Source organism: Euprymna scolopes, chromosome 2 (assembly GCF_053919585.1).
Source record: "Euprymna scolopes isolate OS-2025 chromosome 2, ASM5391958v1, whole genome shotgun sequence".
Taxonomy (NCBI): domain Eukaryota; kingdom Metazoa; phylum Mollusca; class Cephalopoda; order Sepiida; family Sepiolidae; genus Euprymna; species Euprymna scolopes.
This window is the reverse complement of record NC_136483.1, coordinates 79,108,664-79,131,904: the sequence shown is the minus strand read 5'-3', so window position 1 is coordinate 79,131,904 and position 23,241 is coordinate 79,108,664. Positions and strand designations below refer to the sequence as shown.

General features: G+C 31.3%; 1 protein-coding gene across 6 annotated transcripts in view; it reads left to right on the top strand.

The window, feature by feature from the left end:
- The window catches only part of LOC145292852 (uncharacterized), a 299,621-nt gene that overhangs the window by 211,425 nt on the left and 64,955 nt on the right, over window positions 1-23,241 (top strand). For all 6 annotated transcript variants that reach the window (XM_080138969.1, XM_080138977.1, XM_080138960.1 and 3 more), the window contains one exon: window positions 9,688-9,775. In XM_080138969.1, coding sequence (XP_079995095.1) covers window positions 9,688-9,775 — 88 coding nt within the window. The remainder of the gene's footprint in view (window positions 1-9,687; window positions 9,776-23,241) is intronic.

The window sequence follows — 23,241 nt, the reverse complement described above, 5'->3', positions numbered from 1 at the left end:
TAGAATCAGTTTTTTTTTAAAGTTTGACAGCTGCAAAAATGTTTAAAATTTAACTATACTAAGCAAAAATCTGTAGAAAAGTGATTTTTTTTTCCAATCTAAAGAAGGCGAGTAATTTTCATTAGACTTTTGAACATGATAATCAATGTCATATGCAACCAGCAGTGAGCAGTGTTTCAATTTTATATCAGAATTGGTGCTGATTATCTTTACTGGTTTTTAGAACTCCAAATAATCCAAGAATTTGTGGTTTCATAATCCATGGAGTGTGTCAATTGGAAATATACAGAACAAACAGCAAAAAATGGACACAGACATATGATAGATAATAAATTATCACAAAAATTTAATGTTATATCACAGATGTCATTTATTGTTTTTATTATTATTATTTTTATTAGGGAGTCACCATTCATCAAGGCCCAGAAGCCAGTTGAGGATAAGATTTAGTAATAATCAGTGATGTGGAAATTGGGTAGAAATTGATTATTTTAAGGACAACAAGGACTTTTTGTTTTAGCATGTTATAGTCATCTGAAAAGTAATTCTGCGATATTGTGTTCCACAATGGACAGTTCTAAGAAAGGAGTTTTGTTCATGGAATTTTCATTTAGTTGAAGGCAGTTTTGTACTCTGTCCAGGTTAGAAAAAATACATTGAGCAACTCCTCAGATGTGGCAACAGACTCCATCTTAGTATGTATTTGGCTCTTAAACAATTAGAAGGTTATGGTTGGAATGAGATACCTTCTGGAGCGGTAGAATAATCCAACCATTTTTCTGACAATCTTGGCAATGGATTTGATGCAAGTCTTACATTTCAGATCAGGAATAAAGGTTTGTCTCCGAAGTTTGTCAAAGCAGGGTGCTTCCTCAAGACAAGAGCCATTCATTTCAATTGTGGTCTCGTAGGAATCAAAGCATAGGTAGTGAAAAGATAGAAGCTTGGTTTGAGATGCATTAAAATTAACCAGCCACCTTTTGCCCTATTGCACCATGTGCTCAGTGTCAGAAAAGAGAATTAGATCTTTTGTGACCAGCTTTTGAAGTGTTTCCATAGACGGTAATGTCGGCATAAATATTGATGAATGATCTAAGAATGTAAGTTGAGAAATTATTGATGGTCAGAAATAGTTAGGTCTGGGATGGAACCCTGAGGCATGCTAGTGTTGATCACTATCATCTGCCCATCAATGACTACTTTTATAAACTTATCAGAGAGAAAGGATTTGAGGGTTGAGAGAACATTTTCAGATATTCTGTAGCTAGAAATCTTGTGGAGTAGACCTTTATCACAAACCCTATCAAATGCATTTGATATGTCAAGTTTATTGGTCTCGAAACGAATACCTTGTTAATAGATTCATTAATTCTGTATATCTTACAGGATGTAAACCATGTTGTATGTCGCTAAGTCAGTCGTTTTTTTCTGAGGTGGTTGACAATTCCTGTATTTATCATAGATTTGAGCAACTTACGATGCACAGATGACTGATTGGTCTGAAATGAGAACAGAAGATCGATCTCCAGTATTTTTAAATACAGGTCAGATTGAAGTTTTCTAAAGTGTTGGGAAGCATTTTTCTTTGGGACACTGTTTCAGAAACTTAACAAGAATGGAAGCTAGTTCTGGTTGGAATGTTGCTAGAATCAAGGTTCTTTCTTTTTTTTCTTTTCTTTTTTTTTTTTTCTTTTTTTTTTTCATAGGCGTCACCACTTATCAAGGCCGATAGGCCACTCAAGGATAAGGGTTAAAGAGTGTACAGTAGTCAAAAGGACAATATAGTAATCGATAGTAATGGAAGTTCGGTAAAATTGTTAACTTAAGTGGAACGGCTCATCAGAAACTTGTTCACATTGGACTTGAAGACAACCATATTATAGACGGCTGGAAAGCAGGAAAATAGAAGACAATTCCACAGGCGTGCAGTTCTAAGAAAGAAGCTTTGATCATGGAATCTATGTTTAGGTTTAGGCACAGATAAAGAGTGGGGGGAATTATTGATAGTGTTTTCAGCTAGACGAGTGTTTCTTGTGAAAGTTTGGCAAGGGGGGGGACCATAGATTGAAGCTCAGTCGAACACTTTCCATGAAAATAACGATAAAGCAGAGACAAACTCGCAACATCTCTTCTGTGAGATAGAGGTTGTAGCGAAGAGAAAAGGACATCTCCCACCAGGCCACAAAGTCTATTTCTAGCAACTCCTGCCCATATGTGGCAACAGTATTCCATCCTTGGACGTATCTGGCTCTTATATAGATAGAGAATTGGATCAGCAGTGAGATATCTACTGGATCGATAGAAGGATCCAACCATTTTTCACGCGGCCTTGGCAACAGATTTGATGTACGTATTCCATTTAAAATCAGGAGTAAAGGTCAAGCCCAGAAGCTTGTCAAAACTTGAGGCCTCCCCAAGACAAGATCCATTCATTTTAGCCAGATGGGGATCAGAACGTTGATGATGTAAAGATAGAAGCTTGGTTTTAGATGCATTAAAAGTAACCAGCCACTCCTTTCCCCATTGTACAATGTGATCAACATCAGAGGAGAGAGAATCAGAGAGAACTTGGTCGTTTACTGGCTTAGATGTGCTACCATAGATGGTAGTGTCGTCAGCAAAAATGTCTACGAATGATGTAAGGATATGATTTGGAAGATCATTAATGTAGATCAGGAAAAGAGTTGGGCCTAGGATGGACGCTTGAGGGACTCCAGCATTAATACTGTGAGCTTCTGATTTTTGCCCATCAACTACTAATCTTGAGAAATTATTTAATAATTGAGAAGACATTTCCAGCTATACCATAGCTGGAGATCTTGTGAAGTAAACCTTTATGCCATACCCTATCAAAGGCCTTTGATATGTCAAGAGCAATTGCCCTAGAAAGGTTGCCTCTGTCGAGAGATTCGCTAATCCTATGAGATATAGCCGTTAGCACGTCTGCTGTAGATCTAGCAGAAGGGAAACCATATTGCGTGTCACTAAGAAGGTTATTTCAACTGAGGTGGTTGACTACTTCTCTATTTAACACAGATTCCAGCAACTTACTCATGACACACAGGAGACTTATTGGCCTGTACTGAGAGGGGGATGAACGATCACCTGAATTCTTAAATACAGGGCATACTGATGAGATTTTCCAGGGTGATGGGAAGCAATTCTCCTTAAGACAACATTTAAACAGTTTTGTAAGTATGGGCACTAGTTCTGGTTGAAGTTTTTTGAGCACTATAATTGGAATACCGTCAGGGCCGGTTGCTTTACTGGAATCAAGATTCTTAATTAGCTTGGCAACATCACGTACAGATATACGTATATCACATAGCGTGTTTTCTGATACAGGAGGAAATATTGGGGGTTGGCGGCCTTGGTCGCAAAGGGTAGAATTAGCTTCAAAGTTCTTGGCAAAGAGTTTGGCTTTGTCTGATACTGACTAGATTAACTCAGGTCCATTGATGATAGTTGGGATAGAATGCACGCTTCTGTTCAAGATCCTGTTTGCTATTTGCCAGAACTGGTGGGAACCAAGCCGCTGATCAGCTACTTTGGACTTGATGGACTGAGCATATAACTCTCTTGCATTCTTTTACTTTCTTACAATGTTACCCACTCTCTAGGGGAATTCAAAGTCTGCTGGGAGGTCTTCTTTCAATGCTGGAAGAGTCTCGTTGTTGTCTTTGACTGGTTCATTTCACCAACGCAGGCAGAAGGACGCTAATGTTGTTCATTCAAGGTCTGACAGTGGTAACACTCTTGTGGAATGGTAATCACTGTGGTACCTGTTCGTGTCCAAATAGGAGATGGCAATTGTTGTTGCTCTGCTTGTCAAACTCTTGTCATTGCTATTGCCTCTTGATAGATCTACGATGGAACGGACATCCTGTAGACAACAGGTTGGTCGATTTCAGATTGCTGGTAATCGTCCTGCATGCCTTGTTGAGCTCAACGTCGACCTTTAAAGTTTATAATTTGATATTATTCATCTTAAGAATTATTTATAGTTTCTACTATTTATATTGCAAGGAGATAATTTTAAAATGTTTCATTTGATATTAGGGCTATATATATATATATATATATATATATTTAGATGATCTACTTGTTTCTCATGAATCTCGTGATATTCCTTCATTTGAAATAATTTTCTCTAGCCCCTATGTATACATTTTTTTTTGGGGGGGGGGTTATTTTTTATATTTCTTGTATTTTTTATATATATATATATATATATATATATATATATATATATATATATATATGGATTCGCAGAATCACATTGACACACCGGTTCTTGCCAGATCACCAAAATTAAGCAACGTTGAGCCTGGCCAGTACCAGATGGGTAACTATTTGGGAAGACTAAGTGTTGTATGTATCTTCTGCGAAGGTTGGGCATGGGGTCAGCACCCTCACCCTGAAAAAAAAGGACTCCTCGCTACAGAAGCGTTTACAAAAGTTGTAGATGGCTTATGCCCCTCCAGAGGCTTAAGGTTATATATATATATATATATATATATATATATATATATATATATATGTGTATATATATAAAAGCTATTAAACAATTATTCAACAGTGAACAATTCACCACTAATACTGTTATTATTGTTAACTAGTGGGATTCATAAATATCCCAGTTGTACTGTTCATCTGTTGTATATTGCTGCAGTGCTTAAAAAACATTCCCATGATATGAATGTCGAGTATGAATGCAGACCCCCACCATATTATCGTATCAATTTTGTTTAAACAGGAATATACTTATCTAAATACTATGGTTAATGTGGGTTCAGTACATTTTGGCACATTTTGACGGCCTATCCGTCATAGCTGATTCGACAGGGGAGCAGGAGATGATTTGGCATCAAATTAGTGCTTCATCATTATAGTCAAAAAAATTTTTTATATTTTAAAAATTAATTCAGTACACAAAGATATTTTTTTCTTTAAATAAAATTGAAATAAAAATTAAAAGAACTTAAAAATAACCGTGTTTAAAACAACATAAAAACAAACAACACTCAGTTATGAATAACAAGATTATATTTTCATATTGTTTTTCTTAATTAAAAAAAACTTGAAAATATTTTAAAGTTTGGTATCCTTAAAAAATATAAAATAATTAACCAAAAGAGTTTTGCAAAAACATGATTTTTTCTTAAAACAAAAAACTATTAAAATGATATAGACATTAAAAAACTTCGAAACGTGTTTATTTAAAGCACAACATAAAAACAGACAACATAAAAACAGACAAGCTTCTGAGTGGGTTATCAACGAGACTATATTTTCATATTGTTTTTCTTAATTTAAAAAAAGAACTAAAAACATTTATTAAGTTTTTAATCCTTAAAAAATTAATTAGAAAATAATTAACCAAAAATAGTTAAAAACATGATTTTTCTTAAAAAACAGTTTAAGTGATATATTTTCATATTGTTTTTCTTAAATTTTTAAGTTAATAAAATCTTTATAAAAATGTGATTGGCGTGGTCGACGCCAAATTGTCCCTTGAAACGTCCTATTCCTGGTCAATGTAGTTTTAGAATATATATGGTTATAGAGATCCGTCTCAAAGACCCTGGTTAGAGTTTGTGGCATTCTGATGACATTCGGCGCAAACATTACAATATTACTGTATCATCTTTGGACAAAAAAATTACCCTTTGATACTAACCCAAAAACCAAGAATGTGTACTTTAGTTCAAGTTTCATATTTAACACAAGACTGACAGCAGATGAAATATTAAAATTTGCATTTTTTTTACATTGCCTTTTTTCACTGATCAGACAATCCCATCTTTTAAAAAGGATGGGTGGTGGAGGGTGATAACAAACATGGAATTGTTTTATTAGTATTATGTAGATTATCTTTTATTGTGTCTATTGATTGCATGTTATCCATGCAGGAATAACTAAGTTTAATGCTATTTCTGTTTACAGTTTTTGACAGTTTATTATTGTTAGGGAAATTTTAACTTTTATTTCAGCAAAGAATTATTTTCTGGGTAATGTTAACCCTCTCTTTCACATAGGCAATTAGGCCCATTCTCTTGCTAATGGACATGCTTTTTCTTATTTATTTCTTGGTTCAAACACGTTTTAAAATTTTGTTACACATAGAAGAAACTTTGAAAAGTCTTTCGACACAAAAAGCTAATTTTAACAGAATTTAAAGAATTTCAAAATAAAAGTTGGAACATATCAGTCAGTACTTTCATTATGAAAAAAAAAAGAAGTTATTATAGATTAGTACTATTGCTAAATCCTTTTCATCCTTAAAAAAATGGATTCTATTCTTTTTAGGCGATTTTGTGTGAACCTCTTGAAAATAGAAAATTACTTTAGAATTTAGAATTGAAAATCAGTTTTACATATGAGTTCAACATAAAATAATCCCTCAATTTCAAAGAGATTTTAGAGTTTTAAAGCAGCAAACCGATTTTTTGTATACAGAAGATAAATCGGCATTGTACCGTGGAAGTGTCTAGTTCTTTAGTCGGTCTTATGTGGTCTTAAATTTTTCTTGGTGGCAGGGATATTGGTTTGCCACTCGGACTCTGAGTTAGTAACAGTTAAGGGACTTTTAGGATTAATGGTTGAATACTTTTTTTTTTTTACTAACCTTTCAACAAATCCTCCCCAATAAAAATACACAAGATTTCTCTCCCAGAGCAAATTTTATTTATTTGTTCATTTTCTTATTGGTTAATTGTCCTAAAAAGCATGAATAACCTGGAAATGGAATCATTCCATGTTAAATTCCACATAGGGAGTGGAAGGTTTAAGAAACTGGGGGAGAGGTAGCTTACAACCCTAGATTATATAATTTAATATCATTTTTGTTTTCTAAAAGGCTTATTTAAATTAATAGTTATGCCTAAAAAATTAAATTCTAGATTCATTTTTATTTCTGTTAAAACCTAAGTCTCTAAAAATAGTTTTTATCTGAATTTCTGCATGATGTGCTATCGAATCATCTTTGTAAATTATAGATGAAAGTTTATAATACTAGCAGTTGAGTCCTGTTTTGCTCTGACCCTATGTACTGTTTGTAACTTGCCCTATGTGTGAATACACTTTATGTAAGATTTCAAATGTTTAGACCAAAATTTGTCTGAGTAATTTCGTAGAGACCGCAGAGGTCAATTTTTTTTTAATGTTGAACCCTTAACATTTACTATTTTGGTCTCAAATTAAAAATACAAAGTTTTACCCATGTCGAAGTTACTGACATCTAAAATTTCAAGTGTTTAGACCCAAAATTGGTGGAGAAATTTGGTAGAAACTGCAAAAGTCACCTCTTCGAACTTTGACCTTTTGGCAGCCAAATTTTCGCCCCAAAAATGATTAAAATGCTTGCCACATGTCTGAATATCCATTATGTATAAATTTCAAATATTTAGGCCCAAAATTGGCTGAGTAGTTTGCAAGACACCGCAAAGGTAAAATCTTTTGAACTTTGACCCCTTGACAGCTCAAATTTTCAACCCAAACCGATTAAAAAGCATGCCCTATCTCTGAATACCCTTTATGTAAAATTTCAAATGTTTAGACTAGAAATTAGCCGAGTAATTTGGTAGAGACCATAGAAGTAAATTTATTTTTAACTTTGTCCCCAATTTTGACCTTAAGATTTAATTTTTTGGACTCAAATCAAATTATAAAGTTAGATCCATGTCCAAACAACCTACATTTAAAATTACAACTGTTTAGACCCAAAATGGCGAAGGAGTTTGGTAGAGTTTTCAAAGGTCAAATCATTGAACTTTGACCTCTTAAAAGCCAAATTTCTGGCTGAAAACCGATTTAAAAGATTTTCCCAAATCTCAATAACGCCTATGTCAAATCTCAAGTCTGTAGACCAAAAATTGACAGTTATTTGGTAGGGAAATGTACACACACACAGGCAGACATTTTCACTATTATAGATATACTAGCATGGGTGCCTGGCGTTGCCCGGGTGTTTGGAGGTGTATGTTGAGCAAAAAAAAAAAAAAAAAGTCAATTTTTTTTAACTTTGACCCCTATTATGACCCCTTAACATTTATTGTTTTGGTCTCAAATCAAGTTATTAAGTTAGATCCATGTCCAAGGAACCTATATCTAAAATTTCAAGTGTTTATATCCAAAATTTATGGGGGGGGTAGAATTTTCAAAGGTCAAATCGTTGAACTTTGACCCCTTAACAGCCAAATTTCTGTCCGAAAACCGATCACATAGATTTTCCCAAATCTCACTACCCTGTATATCAAATTTCGAGTCTTTAGACTGAAAATTGACAGTTATTGCGTAGGGAAATGTACAGACAGACACACTTTTATAGATATATAGATAGATATTCATGTTAACTTGCATATTCAGCACCATCATAGCACTCTATCATGATATTAAAGTTTAGGAGGTTGCCCTTTTGATCCATGTTATTGTTATGGAAACGTATGGGTTTTCTGCAATGTGTTATTTTTATATTGTCAAAAGGAATATCTATATATTATTTAGTGAATTTCAATGTGTTAAGATTCTTTGAGTGAATGGTAAAACTCTTTTGTCAAATTATATAAATATGCAATTACTTTTGTTGTTAATGCTATTAAACCGTTTCATTGTAACACTGGTGTTTTCCCATTAAATTAAATTCCTTAGTTTTGCTTACTGCTTTTAGGGTTTTTTTTTTGTTTGTGTTTGCTTATGTTTCCTGTGTTGGTTTTGTAGGAGTTAAAAATTTGTACCATGGTTTATTTGAAATTATCTTTGTGGTTTTTCAGCATAATAAATGGCCAAGAATTTTATGCTTTATTCTGTTAATTTTTGCTTCCTTATTATTGCTTAGTCACTTGTTTATAAAATTAGTGATGGGACAGTTCCAATATTTTTCCTGATTCCGTACTAAATTACTGATTCCAATTCTTTATAAATCTCTAAATATTTAACTAGAAAATCAATATTTTGTCTTGATTACCATAAAACACGTATTAAATGTGTATATATTTTCTCAAATATGCAATTATGCAGTATGGCATAATCATGTTGACACTCTGGTTCTCGCCAGATCACCGAAGTTAAGCAACGTTGAGCCTGCTTAGTACCAGAGCGGTGATAATTTGGGAATTCTAGGCGCTGTATGTGCTCTCCGCTCATCTCGGCATTGTTTCCAGTTGTCCTGTACCTCAACTTGCCACTGGTATACAACAATGTTTACTCAGGGGAGGCGTGGTTGGAGACTGCGCAACTCTTGCCACACAAATTTCACATGCAGGCACCCTTACAGTGGGTATCCATAGTCTGTGAAAACTGAAGGAAGCCACATTTTCTCAAATGTAAAAACATACTTATGTAGTGTAGTGATCTATAAATCATAGTTTTACTGGGAGTTTAAATCAAATATTATTGTATTATTATTACTACCAGCAGTGGAAGATTTTTTTTTTTTTTTTAAGCCAAAATCAAATAAAAAAGATAATTAAAGGAATCGTTTTGGCATTGGAATATAGGCACAAATTTTTCTGATAATGATTCTGATACCTAAAAAAGTTCTTATTTTTTCGATTCCCGATTCTGATTAATCGTCCCAACACTATATATACACACATATGTATGTATAGAATTTTGTAACCTGTAACTATGTAAGAACTATGAATATAAGTGAATGCTAATAATTTTATGTTCCTATGTGTTTTCCAGGAGAAGACAGTACTGAAAACTGGTCAGTCTGATGGAAAGGGTATGAAAAGAAAAATAATAATGCCTAGCTCTCCACAAGAGGAGGAAGGTAAGTCAAATATTTTTTAATTAGTATCTTCTTGCTGCTTTACAAAAACAATTTAAAAATATAAGTTGGATTTTTTTTTTTTTTTTTTAGCACCATTGCCACTTGGATTTTGAAAGTGATGTCTGTTTAGTTCAAATATTACTTTGAATGTGGTCAATTACATCAACATTAAATAACCACTGAAAGTGTTGATTTACTTCAAATCAAACAAACCATACTAAATTCATTACACATTCTTCCCATCGCTAAGAATAAAACAGATTTTGTAAAAAGAAATTTATGTGTGTAAGGTTTGCTGTTTGGGTTATTAATTAGTATTACTAATAACTGTCTAGATGTATATATGGACGGTGATGTAGTTAGTTTAAAGCATTATGTAGTATGTGTTTGTACACACACACATTTATATTCTAGTATATATTAAATAGTTTTTAATAATTTCCAATCATGTTTAATCATTCATTTATTCTTATGATCGCTTAAATTTGAATTTATATTTTTAAACATGATGTAAATCAAAAATCTATGATGTTGTGTCAAAGATATAATTTTGTTACAGTAATGTTTTAAGATCTACTTATGGTAAAAACTAAATAGCGCAGTTCATATAACATCAGACTGAAGATCTCAAAGTTTTAGTTTCGATTTCCAGTTTTTATGTCCGCTTTATTTTTTGGTAATTTATTTAGCACTAGCGGGGATACCCGGCGTTGCCTGGGTGTTTAGAGGTGTGCGTGATGTGTTTTTGGGAGGAGGGGGGGGGTAAATCAAAACAAAAGAATAAGCGAAGTAATCACCCTGTTTAAATATTATAAAAAAAAAAATGTTAAAACTTTTAAAAAATTAAAAAAATAAAAAACTAACGTAAGGCAAACGAACAATGTTAAAATTTCTTAAAATCAGAAAAACAAAAAAAGAAAAGGCGAATGTGATGGAAAACCCCCCCCCCAAAAAAACGAACGTTAAAATTTATTTAAAAAATTTGAAAAATAAAAACAAAAAACCATAGAATGTGAAAAATAGCTTCAAATAACCCTGTTTCAATATTTAAAAGAAAAAGACATCTCACACCACAATTCGAACTCACAACCTTTAGATAAAGTGTGCAAAAAACCTGACACGTTACCCACTTGGCCAGCAATAAAGAGTGGCTGAAACACGTTTGAATTTATTTAAAAGTATTAAAAACAGAATTGACAGGTGCCCGCAATAAAAGTTAACTCCGCTCCTTCTTTTTGACCTCATTAATGAGGTCAAAAAGAAGGAGCGGAGTTAACTTTTAATGAGGGGCAACTTTTGGGTTTGTTTACCCAACTTTGGCTGGTTGTTTCCCCAAGATGTTGGGGAGGGGGAAACCAGCTCCCCATTGTCCAAATTGAATAGCAATTGTCTGATATAAGGAGTTTAGCCCCACATTGATCAAAGCTGATTGCTTTTGGACGTTCCCCGGTGCCGGGAACAATTCTTAGCTTTGAATTAGTTTCTGTTTTATACAAAAAAGCTGAACGAACACAAGACTGACTGAAATAGCAATAATTTTGTAAAACTCGACGTAAATAAATCTAGACGCAACATGCGTTCGCAAATCGTACATATTATGATCTAGGGGCTATATAAACAGTTCTAAGCGATAGTACGCCCCTCTTCATAAGCTCTTCATTTATTCCAATAGTAACCCTAAGTTCAGTGTGAGGCATTTAAAATAACTTTCCTTTTTAACGACTCAAAATATGTACGGAATAAAAGAAAAAAAAATGTTTGGAGATCAGAGTAATTCTATAAAAGATACCCATTTTTTATATATATATGTGTGTGTGTGTGTGTGTGTTTTGGATGTTGGACCATGTTTACGATCCAACAGCCTCGTCAGACCTTACAGAAATGGTGGTTAGAATTTAGAAATACTTACAACCATTTCTGTAAGGTCTGATGAGGCTGTTGGATCGTAAACATGGTCCAACATCCAAAACATATGTAACCAAAAAGAAAAAACGGTCATAAAAAAATAAAACATATTTGTTCTGCAATAGTATTGAGCATTCTCTTCAGGTTTTTACTAATTACCAGTTTTACCAAATATATATATATATATATATATATATATATATATATATATATATACACATATATATATATATACACACACACACACACACAATTTATGTGTATATATAATAATGAAGAAAAAAAACATTCAACATGATTCTTACTGTGTCTATAGAAAATTCAAAGGTGATTTTAAAACCCTTCAAATATCAATTTAAAAGTAATTTCTAGTTAGAATTAAAATTTATAGGCCAACATTAAATATTTGTTTGTTCTAAAAAATACTGCATATATTTATATGCAGTATTTTTTTTTGTTTTAATATTCTACGGAATCACAAATGTGGAAAAGAACTGACTGTTCCAATTGAGATGAGTGGTGTTTTTTTTTTGTTTTTTTTTTAAACTAAGATTTATGATCTTGCTGTTAAAAAGAAAAAAATAGTGACACCTCCTGTAAGTATTTATTTATAAGTATCAGTTATCTAGCATTTACTAAAGGCATGGACAAATGAGCCAAAAATTATATGGTCCCCGACTCATGCCTTGAATTTTGTGGAGAAAACAAAAATTAGCCCCAAAAGGTGTTTTTCACCCCTAAAATATCATAGAGTTCAAGTCCCAGAATTTTCTCAGGGTTAAATATTATGTTTCCAGATGTATATCCATGTGATCTTGCTTTTGGATAATTTTCAGCAAAATCTAATGGTTTGAAAAGATTCTATGTCCTGAAAAGTGCTATTTTTGGCCATTTTGTCCCTCTTGTGACGCAACCAGAATTTTTATCAAAAATCCAAGAATGTTACATTTCTACTGTTTGGTAGTTGTACCTTCATGCAAAATTTCAGAAAAATGTAATGGGGTAATTATTGAGAATTTTGGGGTGAACAGAGGAGGGTGAATTCTAAGGTTCAAATCCGACTAAGTCCATGGATCAATAAATTAAAGAAGAGTTTAAAAAAAATATCTTTAAAACTTCTTCTTTTAAAACTTAGCTCTTTTTACTCTCCTTCCGGTAACTGGTTTAATGTAATAGAAGAAAAAAAATAAAGGATGTTGACAAATTGTATGACCTAGTTCCAGTGTTAAGTTTGAAGCAACAACCAATAAGAATGAAAAATAATTTAACCTCCACCCCACAATTTACACTGATTTGGTATCTAATGACCTCAAGGGAATGAATATTACAGTATCTTTTTTTATATACTATAACCAGGTTGTGGTCACATTGAACATGATGCAATATTTTGGGTAGTTTCTGCGTATTTTATAAGCACGCACACAGAATTCCAAGTTTACTTTACATTGGAAAATAGAAAAAAAAATCAGATTTTTAAGGTTACAAATTGCTTAAATAATCTATAATTTCTCTTCATCTTTCCTGAACACTAGTCCCGTCTAATACTAAACCACAGTGAAAATTGGGGAGGGGGACTAGAGACGAAAAATTTTAAATGTAGATTTAAATAAGTGACAGTACAATAGGAGCAAAGGGCAATATTTGTTCTCATACAAAACTTGATTTTTCTGTCTTTGATCAGTGAAGAGGAAATTCTTTTAGATTGCGGTATTTTTTAAAAAATTTTATTTCAATGCATAATGCCTTTTTAGAGCTTGATTTTTTTTCCCACATGAAGAACTGACCTTGTGCCTAACTTTGTCTTTGCGGGGATGCAAGCGAGTAGAGACAAAGATCCAGAAATGTAAGAAAATCAGAAGGCAAAAAACGTGTGTGCCCATAAGAAGTTAATGGAGGAAAAAAAAGAATAAAGATAGAGTGCAAAAAAATAGGATAGGATATTGAGCTTATATATATATATATATATATATATATATATATATATATATATATATATATATTGTTGATATTGCTGCTTTCGTATTTGAGAAAACTGGAGAAATAACATAGGTTACTGCAAGATGAAAGAAAACACATAAAATAAGAGTGCAAAACTTTGCATGTAATATGCCTGGCTAAAAATAAAACATTAAAGTGCGGAAGAAAATAATAGAATATTTAATGACAAGTATTCCTCACGAAAAGAGAAAGGAAAAAAACAAATCAACTGTTAAATAAATTTTGTGTGTGTATGCGTTTACTAGAATTGTCTCCCTTGATTTGTTATAAAGTCAGGGAGTAGCTTTTGTTTAGATTGAAAACTGATCACAATAATCTGATAGGAAAAGCGAGCAGACTTTTTTCTCATATATATATATATATATATATATATATATAAATAAAATAAACAAAATGAGTTGCGGCTATCTGTGACTTGATTTGTTATTTATTTCCTATAGTAATATTTCACAATCTAAGTATTCATGGACAAACATTATTAAAATGTGTTTTTAAATCTACAATGTCATAAACAATCCACGCAAGAAGAAAAATGAACAAAACCTAAAAGAAAAAGACTGAGAATAAATTTTAAACAATGCAACATCATCTTTGCACATGTTTTTTGTTTTGTTTTTTAAATAACTGTATTTCTCTATTGATTTTCATATTTAGTTGAAAAAACCAACAGGAGTTAGCATAAATTTCTAATTCTGCAAATGGGGATGGGGATAATGTTTAATAATACATATCAATTATAGTTTTAAGAAAATAAACAAAAATGTCCAATTACATCAGAAGAATTTCAACAAACAAAGTTGCAGCTTAAAAGTGACTTGTTTATTTATTTTTTTTCCTACATTAACATCTCTTTTTCGTCTTTGTTTTTATATCTCTCTCTATATCTGTCTATCTATCTATCAAGTGACCTTGTCTGTGTGCATGCAAAACAGTCCCTGCCAAATTACTTTGGCTATTTTTAGTCTACGGACTTGAAATTTGATATATAGGGGATTTAGGCCTGTGGAATAAATTTGATTTGTTTTTTAACCGGTAAAATAGCTGCTAAGGAGTCAAAATTTTAAAAATTACAACTTGGCAAGCATAAGTTGACTAAACATGTATCTTTTATGCATGCACAAATATACATACATTTATACGTTTAACAACATTATTTTTAAAGTTTTGATATGAATATAGACTTAGCTCAGATGGTAATGCTGAAGAGCTGTATGTTTTGTTTTCAATTCTAGTTGATGGCTTCCAATCAATTTTTTTTTTTACTTTTTAAATCAGTATTATATATTAGGTACAATATAATAATCAATATACAATTGGCTCTATAATAATAAATACGAAATCTGCATAAGTTAAAATATTTAAGTGTATTTTATAACTGGTATATATTTATAAAAGTGACCTTATCTGTCTGGCTGGCTGTGTGAGGAACGGTCTCTAGCAAATTACTTTGTCAATTTTTGGTCTGTAAACTTAAAACTTGATATATAGATGATTTGAACCTGTGAAACAAATTCGATTTGATTTTTAGCCAGTAAAAATAGCTGGTAAGGAATCAAAATTGAAAACAAAATGGAACTTGGAAGGCATGGAGTAAACAGGTATCTTCTATGTATGTGCAAATATACATTTATACCTTTAGTGGCATTTTTTAGGTTTTTATATATGTATGGACTTAGGTCAGATGGTAATGAATAAGATTAGAGAGCTACATGTTTTGGTTTGGATTCTAGATGATGGCACTCAAGTCTTTTTTACTTTCACATATACGGTGGTGTTTTCACTTGTCATTTTTTCAAAAACTGCAAATTTATGCTAAAGTGAGTGTAACTGTTTATATAACCTATACCTTATTTGATTTGCCTATTATTTGTTTATGATTTTACCTGTTCATATTTGACTTTTAATTGAAGTATCCTAGTGTTCACATAGAGAATTGGCTCTATAATAATAAATTAAAATATATTAAAGTGTATTTTACAAACAAGCCATACCAGGTGGCCTGTTATATATAAACGAGATAAGACACTGATAGAATTCAGGTGAAAATGCTGATAGATATTACTTGAAGTAACAATTTCAGGGTGATCCTAGCCAAAAAGGAAAAGCTCAATATTTAAGAATAGAGCAATATATAAGTTTGGTGGTTAAATTTTAAATTCTGAAAAAACAACATATAGACACATATATTCGAACTAAGAATTTGTTTGACAAAAGGAATATATATTGTTTAATATACACTTCTATTGTTGCATTTCATTTCCTCTGATGATATGAGCCATTATTGAAAATCCATGGATTAAGGAAACTAACATAACCCCTTCTATATATTCCTTTTGTCAAACAATAAATTCTTAATTCAAATATATGTCTATATGTTGTTTCTTCAGAATTTAAAATTTAACCACCAAACTTATGTATAATTACAAAATAAATGTCTGTAGGCGATTAAAAATATGGTAGTTATGAAGTATTTGTTTGCAGTTTTTTTTCTTGTTTTTTTTTTTTGTATTTTTTTTGTTTTTTTGTTAACCTAGTGTAGGATTTTCAGTACCAACAACACTCTTTTCTGGAACTTATCAATTTGCTCTTTTTGAGACTGCTTTATAGGACGTCTAATTATGGTAAAAAATACTCTGTGGAATGGAGGCCCAATTTTTTTACTCTACTCAGAAGTTGAATAAACAGGCTTTAGGCTTGGAGATTAATTTTGGTTAATACATTTATTATTTAATATCTTTTAATACGAACATTAATCCAGTTTTGTAATACTAAATGAGCTGGAAAAACAATGGCATCAAACACTCTCAATATCTACTCAGAGTGGTTTTCACTTGTTTCTTTTCCTCAGTTTTTCTCTTAATTGTTTCTGATGCTGACATCTTCTTACCATTCATATTTTATCTTATGTTTCTCAATTTAAAGTATTTATAGACTTTTTAGTATCACTGATTTAAATCCATGTCTATTGTTGCTGTGTGTATTTAATATACAATCATGTAAATTATTAATGTATCATTTGTCAAGTATCTATATTATGTTGTGGTGCCCTTGTTCAGGGATGCAATTGAAAACAAAGTCCTATAGTAAAAACTTTACAAAATATTGAATGGTGCTGTTAATTTACTGTTGTAGGTTACTATAATATTATTGTAGGTTTTTGTACTAGATATCTATGAACTATAAAGCTACTATCTCATTTTATAACAAAGCTCTGAAACTAGATTATTCTCACGTAAGATTTTATGAGGAATTGAATGATGGTAATTATTATTCAATCACTTGATATTTGTGTGTTAAGAATGGCATTAAATGTTCTGAACATTTTAAGATGACAAATTTATATAAATGTTTTGCTTTTTTTTTTTTAATATATAAATGACTAGTTTCTTTGGTATGCAACACAGTGTCTCTGCAAGTTACCAATAAGTGCTAAGCAAATATTTTCATAGTAGTTTGTTAGTGTTAAGTTTACCGGCTGAGTGCTACATGCTTTGACAAAATGTGCTTCTTTTTTATAAGGGTCTAAGTCATGTGACAGATCTTTTTTTTTTTTTTTTTTTACATTATATGGCACAGAGCTTTTGGTCAGTCTAACCGCAGTATTTTTCTTGCTATTATTATACAGAATTAAGCAATGTTTATAATTACAAGATGTATTTCACCCTAGAGAGGGAGGATTTTTATTTTTATTCCAAATTAGAGATGCAAAATTTACAATTTTTGCAGGAATCTATTATTTTTTAAATCAACTGTGTTTAAAAAGTTCAATATTTTTCAAGCTATTTTGAAGAGGTGATTGTAGAATCAGGGATTTTCTTAAAAGATTTTACTTAATATGCACCAGATTTATTGTTATCTCTGTTATAGTGTTTAATCAACTTTATTACAGCAACACTGATAAAGGGAGATAAGCTGCTTACTTCCCTTATTGTTAACCTCAAGTGAAGTTTATTGTTGACGTTTATTATACACAGGGTTTTGTTTTATTATTGTGATTATTATTATCATTCATAGTAGTAGTATTTTCATCAAATGCAAGAACAAAATTTAAAACAAATTTTTACACTTTTTTAAAAGTTTTCTATTTTTTAATATAAATATGATTGATATTTTTCAATTTTATTTTGTGTGTGAATAGATATTGGATATATATTTTTTTTTTATTTCTTCCAGTGTTAATGAAGAATGAATGAAAACTTCCCAAATTTTTATGTCTACTCCTATCCCTCAACTTCATTATCATTTTATTCATATTTTTAAATGCTATAATTTTAAAATTTTAAGTTACAAATAAAATAAGTACATATTTGCTTCTTTATGGACATCTGGTGTAATGCAGACATCACAATATTTTTGTATAAGAAAAAGAAACTAATGTAAAATTAATACCGGAATAGCATTCCTTGTGACATTTTATATTTTATAGATTTGGTTTTAAAATTTAAATATTTCCTTAAATAGAAAATTAAAAAAAATTTTTTTTCAGTAAACACATCTCACATTCAATTCCAAAACTTTCTCTCTCTCTCTCTCTCTCTCTCTCTCTCTCTCTCTCTCTCTCTCTCTCTCTCTCTCTCTCTCCGTCCATTTTTTTTTTCAACAGTAAGGAATTAAATTTAATTTTTGCATCTTCATGCACACGATATTGCTGCTTTTAATTTTATAAAAAGTAAAGTATTAATGGTTTTAATCATGTTTTTTATGTTTTAAGAATATTGATAGTCAATAATGTAGCCTGAATTTTTTTGTTAGTAACTTGTTTGTGGTTTTATCTTTCTAATTTATATAAAAAAGAACTACAGCAAATGAGAAACATTAAAGAGGAAAATAAAAAAACAGTAAATTATAGATTGATATAAAACATACCATAGAATTTCAACAGGGTCCCAATAGTAAGTAAATAGTTGCATATAGTAATTGTACAAATTCATTATATATTTTAAAAATAAATACAATGTAATGTAAGTATGTGATATATATATATATATATATATATATATATATATATATATGAGAGAGAGAGAGAGAGAGAGCAAGAAAATTCAACTCAATCATTACTTTTCACTAGATAAAAAATGTAAAAAGCATGGTTGCTGAGTCGGAAGGTCTAATTCAATTGATTTCCAAAATATCCAACTCTGACTCCTTATTTTAAATTCTTTCACAATCTTAATAAAAAGTGTGATGTGCAATGCTAAATCCATAAATACTATAAATGCTTCAATTTTACTTTTCACTTGATATCAGTCATATACACTACTAAAGATTGGTGATGCCATGAAACTGCAGTAAAGTGTTATGCTAAGTATATTTTATCATTCATATATATATATATATATATGTGTGTGTGAAGAGTTTGCGTGCAAAATATAACCAACACCATTTTCAAATATTTTGAGTTAACACTATCAAGCTGTTAAGATTCCAATATTCTACCACATGCCATAATCATTTGTTACAGATTTTGAAATTTTTCCTATTTATTTTGCTTTTAAGAATCGGTTTTATTGCAAAACGTGATAAGTACTATACAGATTTTCTTTTTGTTTTTTTGTTTTTTCCTTTTTTTGCAAAACCCAATAAATCTATGAAGTTGTAACCTAATCGGAAATATCAGGTTTCAACCTTATATAAAAAATAAACTTTTAAAAGCTTTTCAATGAACAAACACTTTACAATATAACATTTTAAATGTTTGGCAAAATGCAAATTCTATTGATTAAAATTAAAGTTGATTTACAATTTTGCATTGAAATTTGAAAAAAATATTCAGTGAAATGATAATGATGACTACACAGGTGTTTACACTGAATTCAACAGCTAAAAATTGCTTTGCCAGTTGAAATATTTTCGCTTCTTTATCATTTCAAATCCACAATTTAACTTTTATTGAAGACAAATATGAAGAATAGAAATATTCATTTCAATATTGTGTTAGTTAACTGTTTAAACATGAGTGATTCTAGAAAACTAACCTTATAAAATTGACATTTGCCTTAACAGAAGTCCAATAATTTTTATCTATAAACGTTAATTTTTTTTTTCTAAATCATCAATATTATGGAAAGTTTTACATTTCCATAACTCTAACTCGTCAGCAACACTTTCACATAATGCACGCTTCAGAACAGAATTTTCTAAACGCATTTGCTTTGCATTAGGAGACTCTCTAAAAGTGGTTGATGACAATAGGAGAGACAGTTTGGTAATATTCGAGGAATAGCACCATCCTTAAGTTAGGGATTTTTTTAATTTAACACTAATTGTCTTTCCAGTCCTTTCATCAAATGCTGATGCCTCTCGCTGTATGAAGTTCACATACCTAAAGAAATAATTTAAAAGAAAATCGTACCATGTTTGACTTAATACAAAAAAAAAAAAAGAGAATTACATGAAAAAAAAACGATAAAATAAAAAAATAAGGTAAATGTGCAGAATTAGTCCACCCTCAAAAAATCCTTTAAATTACCACTTTTATAGGTTTTCGGGGGTGCTGAAAACGAAAATAACGTTTAAAATTATGGCAAACTAGTAGTTTCCAAGATATAAAGAGATGTTATTTAAAAAAAAGAGGGGGGGGGGATAATTCAACCTAAAATGACCACCCGCTTTATAGCCAATTTTTTTTTTTTTTTTTTTTTACATCGGCAATGAGAAATATTTTTTTAAATTACATTTTCGCCTCAAACAAGGCGAAGTGCCTCTTTGATGTAGGAATGAACACAACTAAACGTAAAATGAGCACCTACAGTTGACCCCCCTCTCCCCGACAAAAATTCTGTTTACACTTTTTGAAAGGGGGTGCTCATTTTACGTTAAACTGTGTTCATTGTACGTTGACTCCCAACCCCCAACATAAAGGTGGCTATACTCATTTTTCTTAGCTTTTATTTATTAAAAAGAAAGTGCCCTAAAAAAAAAAAAAGAACCGATGGACATAAAGTGGGTGCTCATTTTACGTTAAATTTTTATAGAAAAGTGATCCCCCATTTTTTTAAAACTAACATTTCTTCATATCTTGGAAACTACTCGTTTGCCGTAATTTTGAACGTTATTTTCGTTTACAGCACTACTACCAGTATCAGAATTTGGGGGGAATTTTTGACAATCCTAACACAAAACTGCGAATACCATACAAAACTTGTAATTTCTCCATTTAAAGTGGGTTGTTTATTTTCTTTATGGAATATACTTCCAAAATAAACTATTAAAATTGTTTAAAAAATAATAGAAATATCCTCCGTTTCAATAAATAGGATCTCTTCACCAAAGACGCAGTGTAAAAAAAAAAAAAAATTTTTTTTTAATGATGTCGCTTTTGAGCTGTATGGGAAATTAAAACATAGCTTCTTGGTCCTCTGGATAGGATATTTGTTCTGTCTAAAGATGGCATGATATTGTGGGGTTTCCGTTTGTGCTGGGCATCCATAAAATGTAAATCTGTCAACGACTCTTATAAGGATATTGGAGATAAGCCGTAATAACCAGATATATTCTAACACTGCATTAATCATATAGATAAATACTTTTGCAATTTTAACAAAAGGGCTACAATAATATTGCAGGGTTTCCATTCACACTGAATGTCCACAGAGTGCCAGCAGCAATATATTACATATGAAGATGCCACTGTGGAACTTCTACAGGTCCCGCTAGTATTGAATAAAACTATTAGACATTATATTAAATAAAACTATTAGACATTGACTCCAGCTACAGATAAATAACAATATTTGACAGTTTCTTGCATTTGCTACCAATGGATCCATCTCAGTCATTGAATAACTTATGATTTTTTAAGCACATCCTCTTCAGAAGCTGCGTTGAAAAAGTCTCAAAGCTGGAGAACTTCCGAAGCAACATAAAAACATTTAAGTCCCTAGCGTATTCTTTGCTGAGACTATTACATTTGGGTTCCAACTCTTTCTCTGTGTTTTCTAGGATTTCTGGTGACAATAATCCAGATAAAAACAGTTTGAAGATAAAACGTGGAGTCCAATATTACATCCAATCCCATCATGGCATTTATATAGATCTATTTTAACTTCTTATACAAACGTTTGATCAACATCTACCTCAGTTTTTTTTTTTCTAGGTAGCTTTCTCATTCTTCTAATCTGCTTTGCAACTGGAATCCCCATTTATTCACTCTTGGTTCACTGAGTTTATTCAGTTTAAACACCAAAGTGTCCCTGCTTCAGTTAAAGAAAATTTTGTCAGCTTTTATGTTGTTTATGTAGACATCTAAACCAATGCTCAGTTCTTGAACTTGTTTTTGGATCAGATATTTTTCTTATATTTTCTCCAGAAATGAAAATGTAACACAAAGAACGTTGCATATTAGAAATAAATACCTAGAATAATTGAATCTGGTTAAAAAATTATCTAAAAAACACATGTTCAAAAGTTGTATGTTATGATTTTTCTTTATTATAAATGAATTCACTTAGTGTATGTGACACAGCATTTAACTTTGTTAGATCAGTGTCTCGTGTATAGAACACCACTAACAGCCCAAGATAATGTTCTACGGATGTTTCATGAAGATATTAACAACTAGAGACAGCGATCATTACTTGTTGCAGACGTTGCTGTCTTGGGGTGGGGTGGGGCATTAACTGTTACCCATTTTTGAAACATACTCCAGATTAGAGTAGCAAAGGATGCAATGCTCTATCTGGATTTGAAGTTTCGTTGCAGTCACTGTGACCTATCTGACACTTCCCACTACTTTTAACAAAAAACAAGTAAAGCATGCATGGTCCCCTGTGAGTGCACAGTGAACTAGACATAAAAAAATGACTAAGTTCAGCATTGTCCCTCCCTATTTAGCCCCAGAAGTCCCCAAGGCCTTAACATATTTAAATTTGAGTTCAACAACCGGAGTTTTCCCAGAAAATCCATTCTGTTACTTTTTTACTCATTATGCTTAATGTTTGTGCAAAATTTCAAATTATTCCAAGGCTTAGTTATTGAGAAAAGTGCTGACGGATAAACGGACAAGGGTGAATTTACAGGTCCACCCTCCTTTTGTTGGGGGACCAAAAAAAAAAAAAAAAACTTCGTGACATTGTTAAAATTATCTGTCCTAAAGTTTATATTATCTTATGAACTTTGAGTTGGTTTCTTATATTATTTTAGTTTTTTACCAGAAAATTCTAATTTTAAGGCCATTGTTGAACGTCTCTAGAAATGCTTGTGGATTTTATTCTTGGAGATGAAAGAATGCCATATGGATTATCTTTTTGGCATTGATATTTTTGTTTATAACAAGTTTAGCATTTAATTCTGCTTATCTGATAATCGATTTGTTACTTTGGATATTGTTTTATCTCATTTTTCTTCTTTTTTTTTTTTTTTTTTGCCTGTCTTGTATCAGTCATTAATATGTTGGCATCTTTTGTAGCATCAAAGCAGCTTCGTCTAGATATTCGCCCAGAGAGATCTTCAATCCGATAAATTTTATCTTCAAAGTATAATTCTTTTTAGCTGTTCTCGCTGCAATTAGTGTGAGCTGTTAACCAAACTAACCGTTTTTTTTTTTATTTTAATGAGAACTTTCA